This window comes from Rhododendron vialii, chromosome 9a, assembly GCF_030253575.1.
Source record: "Rhododendron vialii isolate Sample 1 chromosome 9a, ASM3025357v1".
Lineage (NCBI taxonomy): Eukaryota > Viridiplantae > Streptophyta > Magnoliopsida > Ericales > Ericaceae > Rhododendron > Rhododendron vialii.
The window spans coordinates 34,607,727-34,623,577 of record NC_080565.1 but is presented as its reverse complement, the minus strand read 5'-3'; the positions used below and the strand labels follow the sequence as shown (position 1 = coordinate 34,623,577).

The window sequence follows — 15,851 nt, the reverse complement described above, 5'->3', positions numbered from 1 at the left end:
AACGGTAACTCTTGGTCCTCCCTTTGGGAAATCAGGGTTCAAGCTCCATTATGGGCATTTGTGAGTTTAGAGCTCTGGACAACTTCTGAACCCCTGTAGACTAACTCACTAACTCTCCTAACCCCTGTTGATGTATAAAGTGTGACAAAAAAAAAACAAGGTATGTTGGGTACCTCATAATGGCAAGGGCTTTAGGCCTTCCTCTTTGGAAAATTCAGTTTCACATCAAAGGGGATTGGAATACCTTTTGCCAAACCAAGATAATGAAAGAACTACGTTAAAAGTGGCCTCTCAAAAACAGTGGCGGGTCTAGAAAGTTGGTTCGCAAAAAACAGACGACCATCGGATTTTCGTTGCACAGTCTTTTTTCCTACATAGCCGGTCCTAGCCCAGATAGAGGGGGAGGGTTGCACATTAGGTAGCTAACAACAGCGCATAAAAGACCCGTTAAGATCCTTTTGACATAAAGTCCCGTTATGAATACTAGTTATGCTAGTGTTTGGTTAATTTAGTCGAGTTTTTTCTTGGAAGTGCCAAAACGATAGAATGTAATGGAAACTGGTTTGGATCCTTCATACAGTGTTTTACTGGGTGGTCGAGTAGCTACGGTGCTACACCACTTATCTCTTTCTTAATCAACTTCAAGATGTCAAAGACCTGCGAAAGCAACAGAACAAAACCCAACTTAGTACGTAACACAAAAATGTTCCGAATTTGGTGTGGATTTTCAGAATGCACAAGGGAAACATGTCTCACCTGGAAGTGGGGCAACAGAACTGGTGAATAGCGATCCAATGTCGAGTATATTTTCTCAAGCAGGCCTACGAGTGCGTCTACTTGGTCACCCAGCAAATCAACCTACATCGCAATGCAGACAATTGAGTCATGGAATTAAAGGAAAAGAAACAATGTTGAAGTTTCGCAGACAAACTTGTATTTCGACAAACCTCAGTTTCTGCTAATCTGAGATCGTGACACCTTCTCACAAAAGCTTTTTTGTAAAGCGACTCCTTTTTTCTCAGGGAGGCCATAAGTTGAGTAAGCAGATATGTTTGAAGTTCAAGTTCTTTTAATCTGAAAGGAGTTAGAACTCATGTCAGTCTCCTTATGTAGATGGTGTATATCAAGCAAACAGAAAAGAAAATCAATCACATCAGGTACTATGTTATCTTCATAATCCATCACGGTAGCTCAGCGGTTCAAAGTCGCCACTTACCAGAAATCTAGAGGTCATTGAAATGCGGCAGAAATGAACTCACACCTACTAGTGCAGGGCTTGTTGTTGGTCAGGTTTTCATAAAACAAACATGTTGCCAATTTGCAATAGCAAAATTTTGTACAGAAAAATGCATTCCTGATTGGCTTAAAGGTCTAGAAATGTAACAAGTAAGAATCGAAAAGAGGCATGGTTAGATCTTGGATTAATATTGAGACTTGTAGGAAAAATAAAATAATTTACGAAGCTGATTTTTACTCATTTGTTCCCTTCATTTCTATGTTGCTAGCGTTAACGTCTCCAAAAATTCTAGATCCGAACACAACCAAAATGTCATAGTCATCTGTATTTAGTAAGGCACAAGCATGACTTCTGAATCACCCACAAACGCAGAACATAAAAAAGAAAACAAAATCTTAGAGTACCTCATAAAGTTCATCTCCAACTTTTGTTGCACTATGGACTCGAAATCTGCAAGCATTTGCTGGAGAGGTAAGAAATTAGCATCCGATGGATTCAACTGCACAATCTGATTGTCTCTTGGTAACCCGAAGGAGTTCTCCCTCTCGTAAACTTTTCCCGTATCACCAACTGAAATGCCCAAACTCTCCTGCAAATCCCTCAACAACTCCTTGCTTATAAACAACTGCTGCAGAGCCTTCTCCAGTTTACTACTCACTGAACAAAAGGTGTTTTCCTCTTCAGTCAACAGCCACTCGATCGCGTCTCTCTCGTCCACCTCTTCACATTCTGTGGCCACCAGGTCATTGTTCGCGCTCTGTTCTTTAATCTCGCAACTCGCTTTCAGCATCAAATCTTCCTCCACTTCGACACACTTTAACAAACAATCCAGTGTTTGGATCAAGTTTTCCTCTCCAAACACCTCTGGACTTTTATTCGACTCTCTCGGAGATGTATATGAATCTTTTGTTGCCTCAACGATGACGAAACTATGTATCTCTTCTCTGATGAGATTCTCAAAATCGTGAGCATCAAATTCCATTTTCCATTCCATGATCATTTCTCTAATGAATACCATGCATATATCCTCCATCAATTTGCTCTCAATGGAACTTTCAAGGAAATTAAGCGGAGTTCTCACCTCTTGATGGTTTCGGCTAAATGAACAATCCAGTGTTTGGATCAAGTTTTCCTCTCCAAACACCTCTGGACTTTTATCCGACACTCTCGGAGATGTATATGAATCTTTTGTTGCCTCAACGATGAGGAAATTATGTATCTCTTCTCTGATGAGATTCTCGAAATCGTGAGCATCAAATTCCATTTTCCATTCCATGATCATTTCTCTAATGAATACCATGCATATATCCTCCGTCAATTTGCTCTCAATGGAACTTTCAAGGAAATTAAGCGGAGTTCTCACCTCTTGATGGTTTCGGCTAAATGACTTGCATATGGGGAATTGGTTTCTCTCTTCCTTGATAAGGTTTCCACTTGAATCACAATCCATCCCCTTTTTCCATTCCTCAACAATTTCCTTCAATAAAAAGGTAAATATATCATCCCTTGTTGCACTGGTAGTTTCATAGTTCTCTAACTCAAGGTAGAAATCTTTCAACAACCCTTTGAAAAGAATGGCATAAGTCTCTTCCATTATCATAATTTCGGCCTTCGAATCATCCCTTTCTTGTTTCAGCCTCCTTATCTCATCATTCAAGCCTGTTTGCTTTCTACAACACATTGAATCAACACATACTTTCTCACCAAGTTCCTGTCCATCTGAAAATTTTCCTTTCTCATCTTGAATTTTCCCTTTCCACTTAATGACATTGTCCAATCTTGCAACAACTTCTTGGATCCTTCTTTCTGGGTAATTAGGATCCTCAAGTCTCTTGCTAGATAAGCTCTCCTCCTTTTCAAGAAGAATCATCTCCCTCTTCAACCGGTTCAACTCTTCGCGTTGTTTCCTTATGATAGACTCATGACTCTTTATCATCTTCGCGACATGACTTACATCACCATCTTTATCTTCATTGCGTGGCTCTTCTGAAACACCAAATTCCGGTAAAGGCTCACTACTCGCTCGCCTTATCTTTGTTGAAAGTTTTAAACTTTCAAGGGTTTTGACCCCTTTAGCTTCCTTTTCGTTTGAACAACATAGATCCCCAAGTTCACGGTGCAAGCAAGTGATCTCCTCCATCAATTGCCCCCAATTATCATCCAAAAGTCCACTAGGAGATTCATGTTTGGTTCTCTTTTCCAATTCAACTTCAAAAATTTCACTGACATTTTCCATGAACCCCTTAATCAAGATCAACATTGTCTCCTTCTCAATTTTCCACCCCCATTGCTTTTCCAAAGGGCGCATTTCCACGTGCTCCATCCTTCCGAAAGCAAGATCCAAAGTCCCTTTCAACCCATCTATGTCCGAGCTCATTCGCTCGATCACTATTTTTTGCTCTGGCCTCGTGAATTGATTCTCCGTTGTCATTTCAAATTCCTCACCCCATGAAGGAAACTCGTTTCCACCGGTTAAACTTATCCTCTCATCCTCTAGCTTCTGTTTGATACTCCAGACCTGTTGATCCACAGAATGTTTCAGTTCCCTTATACCACCTCCTCTTTCTCCTTCATCAAATCCCTCGCTCTTTGTCCTTTCAAACTCAACTTTTGCACGCAAAGATACCAATTCCCTCTCTTTCAAATCCAGCGTTTGCCTTAGTTTCCACTCATTTTCGAATCTCTCTAATAACTCTTTGTCTTTCTCGACCATTCCAATCTGTAATTCCTCGATGCGTCCCCTTACCATGTTTCTGCTTTCCATCAAATCCGAGAGCATTTTCTCCCGATTGGTTTCAGGAACATCTGCCTTTTCTTCAATCAGTTTTGAACATCCCTCCACTAAAATCATGGCCAGTTCATAGAACTTGGATTTTGCACTCAATAGCTCAATGGATCCATCTGTGGATTCCACATTTTCGTGGGCTTTGTCCATTGCAGACCTTAACAGTCTCAGCATTATTGAATCGGATCCTAACCCGCATCCTATGATTTCCCCAAAAATGTCATCCATTTTCAAGAAACACACACTACTATATAAACATATGGCGCCTACACGGAGATCAACTCAATCAATCTGTTTGCTTTTGTTGAATCGGATGACTGAAAGGGTCTTTGTTTGCTGTGAAATAGGGAAGTCAAGGGGGTTAGAGAGAGACTTGTTCTAAATCAATTACAAGGACCACCCGGCACCCACTTTGTTAGGCTATTTTATGCATTTAGTTCCAAGCCTTTTGTCAGTTATGGTAGTTAGAGAACAGTTGAGAGCTCATCATCTCTATATTGTCCACGTGTCTGCCGTGGCCGCTACAGAAAAGAGACGTGGCTAATTTCAAGAAGGAAAAGTCTACAATACACACCCCTTGAAAAGTTGTATCATATGCACCTATTTTATGGTTCATTCATATCATTTTAAAGTATTTCGTAACTTTTGTTCTAGAATTTATAACTTTTCAACAGTACGATTTGTAACATTTTCATTATGATTCATAACATTTTGGTGTATCTCGTAACCTTTATATGATTCGTAACTTTTTGGCAATACGATTCGTAACATTTTTCCTATAATTCATAAAATTTTGGAGATGCATATAATATACACCCAAATAAAATGGTGTGTATTATAGTCTTTCCCTTTCGAGAATCGGTCTATAGAGGATGAGAGGGTGAAGAGGAGCTGCTCCACAAAGTCCTCGTGGATCGAACTGAACAATACACAATGGAATAGAAACATAAATATGGAACTCTGTTTCTGAAATCAGCTTGTCATCCGCCAAAGCATCCTCACATTTGTTGGCTTTCGGTATACAAGCTTGATTGCGAGCGCATCAAACCCCTCGGGCAAGAACCTGCAATCATGAACCACGTTGCATAGGGGTTGACAATCCAAAATGTTTCTTGAAAAGAGTACGATAATGTTCATCTCGTCGATTTTCACCTCAATTCTTTTTATGTTTTCTGTATAAGCCAACTGTAGCCCCATCCCTTTGTGCCCAGAATTCCGCCATAATGCTGGGGAGTTAGCCTTCATCTCTAGGCAAAAACTCCCAACCAACCTTTTCCCTCGTGGTCTCAAATTAGACCACCCGTGCTTGCTCTTCCGGTGGTGAGATCCGCCCGCCAGCCTATCATTGTTGAGTTTGAATCCATCCACGGGGTCCATCCGACAAGAATGTTGCTTTTCCCCGTGATTTCCCGAAACAGAAAAGATTTCTCTGTCATAGTATTAAGATTTCTCTATTCGTTTTGCTTTCTCATTCCAGTAAGGATGGCCAACTCGGCCGATCCGTCCGTATTTGATCCGTTATCCGTCCCGAACGGATCGAATTTTTTGGAGATTTTTCCGATATCGAGGCAGATTCGGATTTATTTTTTAAAAAAAATTTCGAAGATCGGATCGGAGTCGGAGGTAAGTCTGCCTCCGATCCGTCCCGAATCCAAGATCTAACCCGTATCCGATCTGCCTCCGAATATCCAACTATATAAATACTTCTTATTTTGATTTTTGAGGGTTAGTCAATAGTCAGTCTCCTACCCAGCCAACTTCACTTCACATGAGTCTCCCTCCCCTCGCCCATGACTCCCCCCCCCCCCCCCCTCCCCTCCCCTCCCCTCCCCTATCTCTCTAAAAAAACCCCGCTAGCTGAGAGATGCAGCAATCTCCCGTAGGAACGGCAGCGGCGAGACTCCCTCCTCGAATCCAACAGAACACTCCTCCTCTTCACCACTTCCACTCCACCGTCTCCGTACAGAAGCTACGTCGTTTCAACACCCTGATCCTCGTCTTCCGATTCGCTGCATTCTGCTCCTCCGACACCGCTTCTGTTTTCATGCTCGTTAACCCTAGAGGCCCCAATTCCTCTCGTTGGTATGACTTTGATGCCATCAGGTATGCATACACACACGTTAGTTTTATCAGTGGTTTTTTTTTTTTCAATCTATTAGCTTTTCTTTTTTTTTTCGAGTTCCAATCTTCTTTTTTTCAAATTCGGATTCGGATATCCGATCGGATCTCTATTCCCCGTTCGGAGCGGGGATGGAGGACCAAAATATATATCTGTTCGGAGTTCAAGGCGGATTCAGGAGTAGGTGGAAGGTTCAGATTCAAATTCAGATATAACAATATCCACCTCCGATCCGCCCCGTTGCCATCCCTACATTCCAGAGGAGTACAAAATCACAATAAGATACAATTCTGATGAAAGAACCATTCTTTTCCAAGTAGTGACAAGTACTGAGTTTTTCCAAGACACATCAAATACAAGAGCAAATTTTTGACATCAATGATCGCTTATTAATCCTCGTTTATTTCGTGGTGTACGTTACTGCTAGGCAATACAATCCCACCTTATCTTAACAAAAGAAACAGATGACCAATTATTCACCTACGCCCCACCAACTTCCACGGCAGTTTCGGCCTCTCCGCCACCGCGTTCAGCCCTAGTCCTCAACCACTGAACAACCTCCCCAAACACCAACTCGACATTCTCATCCGGCTCACCAATCAGCTGGTGCCACATCCCAGGGTAAACCCGAATCGTCTTATCCTTACTCGCCGCTTTCTTATACAACTCCTCCACACAAGCCGGGTCGCAAACAACGTCGCCGCCGCCGTGTACGATCAAGAATGGCACATCCACCTCTGAAAACCTCGATTGCACCTCTCTACATATCCTAATCAACTCAACCGCTGTCGCGGCTCGAGGCTTTGCCGTGCTCCGCCGTGGACTCGCAAACGCTAGCTTCCGCTTCCACTCCTCCTTGAACGAAACCTCCGGAATCGATCCACGAGTGGGAACTACCTGCAGGGGCGGACGCAAAATTTGAGTATTTGGTGACCAAACATTACAAATGAAATCGGAACATAAGAAAAATACTACCGGAACAAATTGGGAAAATGCAACTAAAAATTATTATCATATACTTATACGCGTGGACCTCACAAGATGCATAGACCTCGAACGAAACTGAATGCATATGTATTCGGATTTGTGTCCAACCATCTGCATAAATATACTGAAATAAATATAAATATAAATACTGAAAATGCATATTTATGCATTCGGATTTTTGCTCCACATATAAATATACTGAAAAAATGCTCGCATTATTGTGTATTCAGATATTTTTCAAACCCAAAATTCAGAAGCGGACGTGCCATCTCTATTCTCTCTGTCATGGTCTAAAATGCTGTTATAAGAGCATCTTCAAGGAAGTTAACAAAATTCTATACCCAATTTAGCTTTGGTGACGCATATATCTATATATATGACAAGTTGAGGAGCCATTTGCTACTAGTTGACTCTGAGGGACTCTTGTCACTCTTCAACCTTTAAATTTGTTATTATAAAAAAAAACCTTTAAATTTGTTACTCCTACTACTCTGTTTGACTTTAAAGGATCAACTTTTCCAAAAAATTCAATTAATCCACCAACATCTATTGTTATATTTGATGAAGTGTCAATTTGAGTAATCACTATTGTTATATTTGAATGTGACTAGGAGGTCATGGGTTTGAGTTGCGGAAACCTCTCTACTTGCACGGATAAGACTTGTACATTGAGAGAGAGAGAGAACCTGGGTCCCCTTGCTTTTCAATGTACCCACCACCTACTCATTCATTTACCTATTTTTTGATCCCCTTACTTTACAAAAAGTTTGCATTCACAATTAGCTTTCTAACATAAAAGTTCAAAAACGCAAACCAAACACAGTGTACGTACATCAAAAGAGAGAGAACCTGGGTCCCCTTGCTTTTCAAGGGACCCACCACCTACTCATTCATTTACCTACTTTTTGATCCCCTTACTTTACATAAAGTTTGCATTCACAATTAACTATCTAAAATAAAAGTTCAAAAACGCAAACCAAACACAGTGTACGTACATCAACTCTTCCCAAACTCCGCAATGGCGGAAACCTCGTACACTGGGTTTGCCCTTTTTTATTCTCTATCTTCAAATTTGAAGAGTGAGAAAGCTACACCAGAAAGGTATAGGAAGTTTGCTACCTCCCCTATGGTTCCTTCTGCTAACATGGTGTTTGTACCAAAAAATAACCGCCCACTAAAAGGCCGCCACGTGGTGCTGGCTCCATGTATTTTTGGTGCAGCCGAACTTGGGATTACCTGGAGATAAAAGGGTTCAAATCATGGACTTCATGGCAGTTGGTTTGGGAGCTCATGGGACTCTTGGCAAGGTACAATCCATTGGCCAATTTGCCTACAAGAACTTCTCGTGCATGTTGCAAAGTGGGGGTAATGGGATTGTGGCAAGTAACTGCCATTTTCAGGCTATAAAAAGAGAAGACCAAGATCAGAAAATGGCCCCTTCAAACACACAACTTCAAGTTCCTACTTCAATTATTTTTTATTTCGGTTCCTGCCACACTATGTTTATTTTTCTGCACATTTCAATTTCAACAACTTCGTAGTTGCTTGTAACTTTTATTATTTTCGGCAATGGAGATCCCGAGCATTTCCATTTCAACAACGTCCTTTACGTTTGAGCACCAAGCGTTTTCCATTCCTACGGCGTTTACAAAGTTTGAGTACCGCGCTCGTTCCTCTCTTTGAGAAAATGGTAAAGTCCTCTTCCGTTGAGGCAAAAATGAACCAATGGTGGATTTCATGTACCGCACACAACTCGCTTGTTCAAAAGTCAGAATCAAGCTCTCTAGCCTAATTCACGTTTGGATCACCTCACGGTTCTGGCACACCACCAATCTCAATCACACAGCCAAGGCATATGTTTCGCTAATTTTTTTCAAGGAAAACACATGGATCTTTAGTTTAGTTTTTACTTTGCTATCTCCCTTGAACATACTCTAATGAAACCTTTGCTTGGGCAGGCAGACTATATAGTTAAAAAAATTTGCTAATAAAACTATTATCACTACCTCCCAAATATGAAACATTTGCTTGCTACTCGTTTTCACTACTCGAATCTCCGGCCTCCTAGTTGTTTGGGCAGGCAGACTATATAGTTAAAAAAATTTGCTAATAAAACTATTATCACTACCTCCCAAATATGAAACCTCTGCTTGCTACTCGTTTTCGCTACTCGAATCTCCGGCCTCCTAGTTGTTTGGGTAGGCAGACCTATATAGTTTAAAAATTTTGCTAATAAAACTATTATCACTACCTCCCAAATTGCTTGCTTGTACAAAAAATCGTGTCTTTCAGAACAAAAAAAAATATACTTCCGAGCATAAAATTTTGGATAAATTGAAGAGGAGGACATACTATAAGGTTTTTGCTATAATAGACATAAATATTTTCCCGTAAGATCTAAAGGACATTCTGCTTAGAATTTACAAAAAAAAAACCCTTCCAAGATTGACTAGTATTGACCAAGGTTGACCGCCGTTGAAAGTACTTAAAACCCTAGGTACCTTATGAAAATGCCTAAAATATTAGGATACCTTATACATGAGAGTGCCTAAAACTCTAAGGTACCTTATGAAAGTGCTTAAAACCCTATGGTACCCTATGAAAGTGCAACAAAATAAAAAAAAACGAAAATATATATTTTGTGTTAGCCAAACAAAATCCTTGTCTCATTTAAGACAATTTAAATGACAAAATACATGTTTTGTGTTAGCCAAACAAGACCATTGTCTCATTTAAGACAATTTAAATGAATATATTTTTTGTGTTAGCCAAACAAAGTCCTTATCTCATTAATGGCAATTTTGTTTTTTCACGTGCTCTAAACTCTAAAATATTTTTATTAATAGACTTTACACATCACAAAAACTTAGGCTGGACTAAAACTTCTATGAAATTGTTTCATTCAAACTTTATACTAATATGCTGTAAAATTTTTGAATTTGTTTACAGTTACACCATATAAAACACACCCGACAAGCAATATGGGAGGGGATGGTACAGCTACAAAAATTAATAATAATAATAATAACTGAAACTTTTCCAAAGTGGTTGGATGTACATAGTACAACTATCAAAACCCCGTGTGTGGCCACGGATGATCCGAATTGCTTAATAATTTTTAAAAAGAAATTGAGTGGACCTATGCGAAAATCGTCTCAATCTGATATATGTATAGGCGTTCAATCCAAACTTTAAAAAATCAGATGATCCGAGCCGTTCACAAATGGAAGATTGAAACAAGCACCTACACATATTAGATTGAGACGATTTCTACACGGGCCACTCAATTATTTTTTTAAATTATTGAGTGGCTCGGATCATCCGAAACCTAAATTGAGCCTGCATGCGTGTTGATGGGGGTGTTCGGTGGGTGTATCATCTTTCAAAAACCCTCAAGCTGGAATTAAAGTTTACCTGCCACGTCGGCACCACTGCCGCTAATATGGACAGGAAGTGCTCCAGCGGCCACGGCGGCTTGTACTTGTCGCTGATCCCACACATAGCGCCGTTCAGCACGATCCCGTCGTACGGTCGGCCGCCGCGCCGGAGAGCTATCAAAAGAACGATCGCTCCGCCGAGGGACTCGCCGTAGAGGAACGACGGCAGCGACGGCGCGTGGCGAGCGCGGAAGGAGTCGAAGAAGGAGACGCAGTCGTCGACGACGGGGCTGACGTCGGGGATGTGGTTGGAGAGGCCGTCGGAGAAGCCGTGGCCCTGGTGGTCGATGGCGCACGTGGCGAATCCCGATTTGGCGAGAAGGACGGCGGTCAGCTGGAGGAACCAGCTAGTCTCGCCGGTGTAGCCGTGGACGACGGCGACGGTGCCGAGGATTTCGGTCGGGGGGAGTGGGGTCCAGGACTGGGTGAAGAGTTTCATGCCCCTAGGGTTTGTGATGTACTCGGAGGAGTGAGTCACTGAGTGGCGGGCGTAGAACTCGGACGGGGTTAGTGAGCCGAATGGGCTCTTGTCGTTGGCCTCCGATACAGGGTGCACCATTTCTGATCAATTGTACTGAGCCTGCTATATTTTAGAGAGACAGAGAGAGAGAGAGAGAGAGAGAGAGAGAGATTTTTTGGGATTTATGTAGGAGAGAGAGAGAGAGAGAGAGAGATTAGTTTCGAGAAATTAAATGGGAGATGAAGGAGGTAGGTGGGGTATTGTTTTTGTCGTGACCATAATATGATACGGGGTATCTGGTGCCAAAAATTATCCGCTATTATATTTATTTAATGCAGCTGATTTTCTCATCCATCTATTTGTTAATGTCATTCTTATTTTTATTTTATTAGGATAAATTTATTAAAACACCCTTATATTTGAAAAGTAAAAAAAAGCTAGCATCATAAAATGCAATGGCGTTTTAATAAATTCATCTTGATAAAAACAAAAAAAAAGTGATGTTAACAAATAGAGAAGTGTCAAAATAGCTTTATTTAAAATGATTTTCCGATTTCATTTCTGGTCAAAATAAACTTTTAAATTTTTATTAATATTTAAATTAAAATACTACATAGAAAATAATTTGTTTTTCTGATATTTGAAATAGAAAAAAATAAACTTGAAATGTTGTTTTTTCGGAATTACTAACGATTCTAGTTTAAAAATGTACTAACAAAGTAAAATATGGAGTAGCGCTTTCCTTCTTTTTTTTATCAGCAAACACTTTTTTTGTGTGATGCACGATCAGTGATTATAATATTGGAGTATTAAGTTTTATTTAATTAAATATAATACCTAATCCTTCTTATCAATTAAAAATGAGATACTAGACACGTAGGATGGGGTCCGCAACATAATGTTTAGCTTTTGAATTTTACTATTTAATCAAAATTTATATTATAAAATAGAATGAAAAATGTCTAAGCATATAAATTGTAACGATCCAAATTTTGACCCTATTTTTTTCAAATAAAATTTAGTGATCTTACTCTTAAATTATTAATTAAGAAAATTGCTAATCCCCCCGACACACACCCCCGGCCCCACCTCCCTTTTCCCATTATACCTCGCCCCCCCCCCCTCTCTCTCTCTCTCTCTCTCTCTCTCTCTCTCTCTCTCGCCCTTTTCTTTCTTTCTTTCTTTACCGTTTGGTTCTTCTTCTTTTTGTTCCTTTTCTTTTCAGTTTCAGTTTCGTTTTTTTTTTTCATTTTATTTTCAGTTTCGTTTTTTTTTTCATTTTATTTCCTTTTTTTTCTTTCCAGTTTGAATTTTTTTTTCTCTTTAATAATAGAATCAAGTCTAATTCTAGGCTTTGTAAAGTAATTGAGAGAAAAAAAAAGTGTTTCAATTGATCATGTTTATCCGACTGTTTTATTTTTATTTTTTTGTCCTTTATAGATTAAAAAATATAGTTACTAAAATAAGTGTTTCAATTTTCAATCCGTTTGAACCGGTGCAAAGTTGTTATTTTTCTGATCATTTCATCTTAAATGGTCCTAATAAATTTTTGACTCCAAGGCCTTTCAATGGATACCTTAAGAGAGTTTTGAAACTAAATAATGAGTCTTAAGGTATTTGTTGAAATGCCTTAAACCAAAAAATTCATTATGACCATTTAAAATAAAATAATAATAAAAACGATTTTTGCTTTGATTTAACTGAATTGAAAATTAAAGCACTTAATTCTTGAATTATATTTTTAAATATACAAATGGTGTATTTATAGAAATTAAATAAATAAGGTATAAGTAATTAAATAAAAAAATAAATTAAAAAGTAGGGGGGACCCGGGGGCTCAACTGCCCTCATTGGCACAGTAGCCCCTACGAAGCCCCTAAAACGTTTCCGTTTTAGTTATAAAAAAAAATAGAAACCAGCCATTTGCAATCCTATGGAGTAGAGACGTGATTTGAAGCAACATACTACTGAATCAGTTAAGAGGATTTATACTAAATAATAGTTAACAAATTTATTAAATTGTACTATAGTTAAAAAAAAGTAATCCTAAATATAACATTTGTATTTTGGATTAGTATGTCGTTTGCAAAATACATTTCGTAATTAGTTCCCGAACACTAATTGTAATCTTAATTGAAAATAGAATTTGAGTTAACCAAAAAAAAATAAGAAGGGAGGTAAATGGGAAAAGAAACAAATAAAGAAAATAATTGAAAAATAAAAAAAAAAGATTCAAAATGGAAGGAAATAAAAGGAAATAAAGAGAAAAAAAACGGAAAAAAAAATCCAGCCGAAAAAAAACAAAAAGAAAATAAAGAGGAAAAAAGAAAAAGAAAAGTAAATGGGCGGAAGGGGGAAGCAGGAGAAGAAGGGAGGGAAAAAAAAAAGTAAATGGAAGGTGGGAGGTGGGAGGAGCAGGAGAAGTAAAACGGGGGGAGGGGAGGGGGTAATATGGGAAATGGGGTGTGGGGCCGGGGGTGGGGTGTCGGGAAAAAAAAGCAGCCCTCATTAATTAATTAGGATAAGTTGTCTAATTAATCTAATTTGTATAATTATCTAGGTAATTGAGGACCCTAAACTTTCCTAATTAAACCCAACCTTATACTCCACCATCACCTCACTACCTATCACATTTCCTTTTCCCCTAAAATCAGTCGAACCACCACCCTCTCATCTGCATTTTGCAGCAGCCCCATAAATAATGCTACACACACAACAGTCGTGCAAAACTCTTTACACAATCAATCTATGATCGTCTATTATTGTAATTAATTGTCAAAATTTATTTCATTTATGATCAGTCATAAATCGTTAACAAATTATTTTTAATCCAAACCATTCAAATATATCTGGACGATTAGAATTAATTGCACAAGATATCAGTCGTGGATGTAGCATTTTTGGCAGCCCCATCCCCATTACCTCCCCTCACATCTCACTCTTCCCCACACTCCATCATCTCTTTTCCAACAAAAACCAAACCAAACCCACCCCCATTCCCAATTATTCAGCTGAAGGGAGATAAAGAAGAAGAAAATTACCTCCTCCTCCTCCTCCTCCTTCCAAAACTCGACAACACATATATGCTATAACTCTAAACCTACTACCATTTATCATTCCACTTCCTCATTCTCTCCTCAAATCAAAACTCAACGAATTCTCTACTTCCCCATTTTCTTTCGGCAAAACACACACACACATAGGAGCAGGCTGAGCAGCGAGAGAGGAGGAACCGGAGCTGAACCACCCGCCGGATCCCACCATCACCGTCGGTTTCCACCATCATCACCGAGCACCACCACCTGAGCTCCTCACCAGCTGCCGACCAGTACAGCCACCACGGAACAGCACCACCACTGCCGTGCTCATCCTCATCTCAGCCGAGCTCCGCCCCGCCACCGAAATCTCTCCGAACCCCGTTCGCCGGACAAGAGGTAGTTCGGAACTCACCTCCTTACGTATATATCGTGTTTCTATATTGATTTTAGCGTTTTGGTGTAATTGTATATTTGTTTTCGAACCCAACATCGCCGTTCGAGTCCGGCCGAAACCACTTTTTTCCGACGTAAAACAGCCACTGGAATTTGAAATGGGTTTTGGAATAATTACAGTTTAGCCCCTCAAGTTAGGTTAGTTTATAAATCCAACCTGAGTGTATTAGAATCTAATATTGTAAGCCCTAAAGTTAAAGTTTCCGGTTCAATCCTAGTTTTTGTAGCAAATGTGAATTATTATAATGCCGTCAACACTCCAAAATGATTTAGAGTAGACGTAGATTTTTTTTCCGAAAAATGAAAGGAAAAACGAGAGGAATCGAATTAGTTTTTTTAAATAATTCCAATCCCATGATTAGTTTTTTTATCGCACAATTAAATGTTTTTAGCATGTTTCGTTGAAATGTTGAAGTGCTGGTTATTTTACTGTATTATACTTGTAGATTGGACAATTAGGTTCCCGGGTTGGTTGCGATGTATGGATTTATCATCTTAGACATGAAAATATGATTAATGAAAAATGAAATAATGTGAGAGGCTGTGATTTTGGAACCCATGGAAATGTATTGTTGGAGGATGATTGGTGGTGGATTAGTTGGAAGTGTTGATTTACAAAACTCTGGGTACAGTATAGTGGTGATCGACTCTCGGAAATGGGACGGGACATAAGGGTGGTATTGTGCTTTTGTCACAACCCGAGACAGAGTGTGCTTGTGCTCACCCGGTGAAGTTTTATCCGAACTTATGGTCGCGGATGAAATATCCTGGTATATAACTTGGGTATTTTTCATCCGGATCTGAAAAAGGGTCATCAGATCACACCTGTGCCTTGCGCGGGAGATTTCACATAAGTGGAAGAAGAGTAATGAAATATTTAATTGTTCTCTCTTTATGTTATGTTTCAATTCATTTCAATTATTTTATATGTCCTGCTGCTTATAAGTTAAGGATTTTCGGGTGGATTTTGACTATTGAGAGTTTTCGCTCACTGTACTACATTGCCCTGGTCTTCAAACGCTAGGCACCGAAGACAGAACAGAAGTGCTATACAATCTGGCTGAAGTCAACACTGCTAAGGAGGGAGCCAAAGAACCCTTGTTTTCGTATGCTTAGTCGCTTTGATTAATTTAAGTCAACTTTATTTTGAAAGCTTCAAAGTTTATTAATTTGTGAATTATAACATTTTGACAAATTCGGCAACTTAAACTTATTTTAATATGGTTGCAATATGATGAAATCTGCTTTTGGAATGGTGATGTATTAAATCTATGAAGTCCTTATGGAAAAATTGTCTTTTAAATATTTTATTAATATTCCGAGAAATCGGGTCGT

The 15,851-nt window shown here is 39.3% G+C and overlaps 2 protein-coding genes across 2 annotated transcripts; both read right to left on the bottom strand.

The window, feature by feature from the left end:
• Positions 1 to 274: 274 nt before the first annotated feature.
• Positions 275 to 4,587, bottom strand: LOC131301712 (uncharacterized). Its single transcript, XM_058328102.1, has 4 exons — positions 1,642 to 4,587; positions 948 to 1,074; positions 757 to 858; positions 275 to 657 (listed from the first exon to the last, which is right to left on the bottom strand). Exons 1-4 carry the CDS (start codon positions 4,248 to 4,250, stop codon positions 604 to 606), a joined length of 2,892 nt encoding a protein of 963 aa, XP_058184085.1. The 5' UTR covers positions 4,251 to 4,587; the 3' UTR covers positions 275 to 603.
• Positions 4,588 to 6,429: 1,842 nt separating this feature from the next.
• LOC131300732 (caffeoylshikimate esterase-like) lies at positions 6,430 to 11,260 on the bottom strand. The gene is made up of 2 exons (XM_058326698.1): positions 10,543 to 11,260; positions 6,430 to 7,038 (listed from the first exon to the last, which is right to left on the bottom strand). The coding sequence occupies exons 1-2, from the start codon at positions 11,122 to 11,124 to the stop codon at positions 6,622 to 6,624; spliced, it is 999 nt and encodes a 332-aa protein (XP_058182681.1). The 5' UTR covers positions 11,125 to 11,260; the 3' UTR covers positions 6,430 to 6,621.
• Positions 11,261 to 15,851: the final 4,591 nt, after the last annotated feature.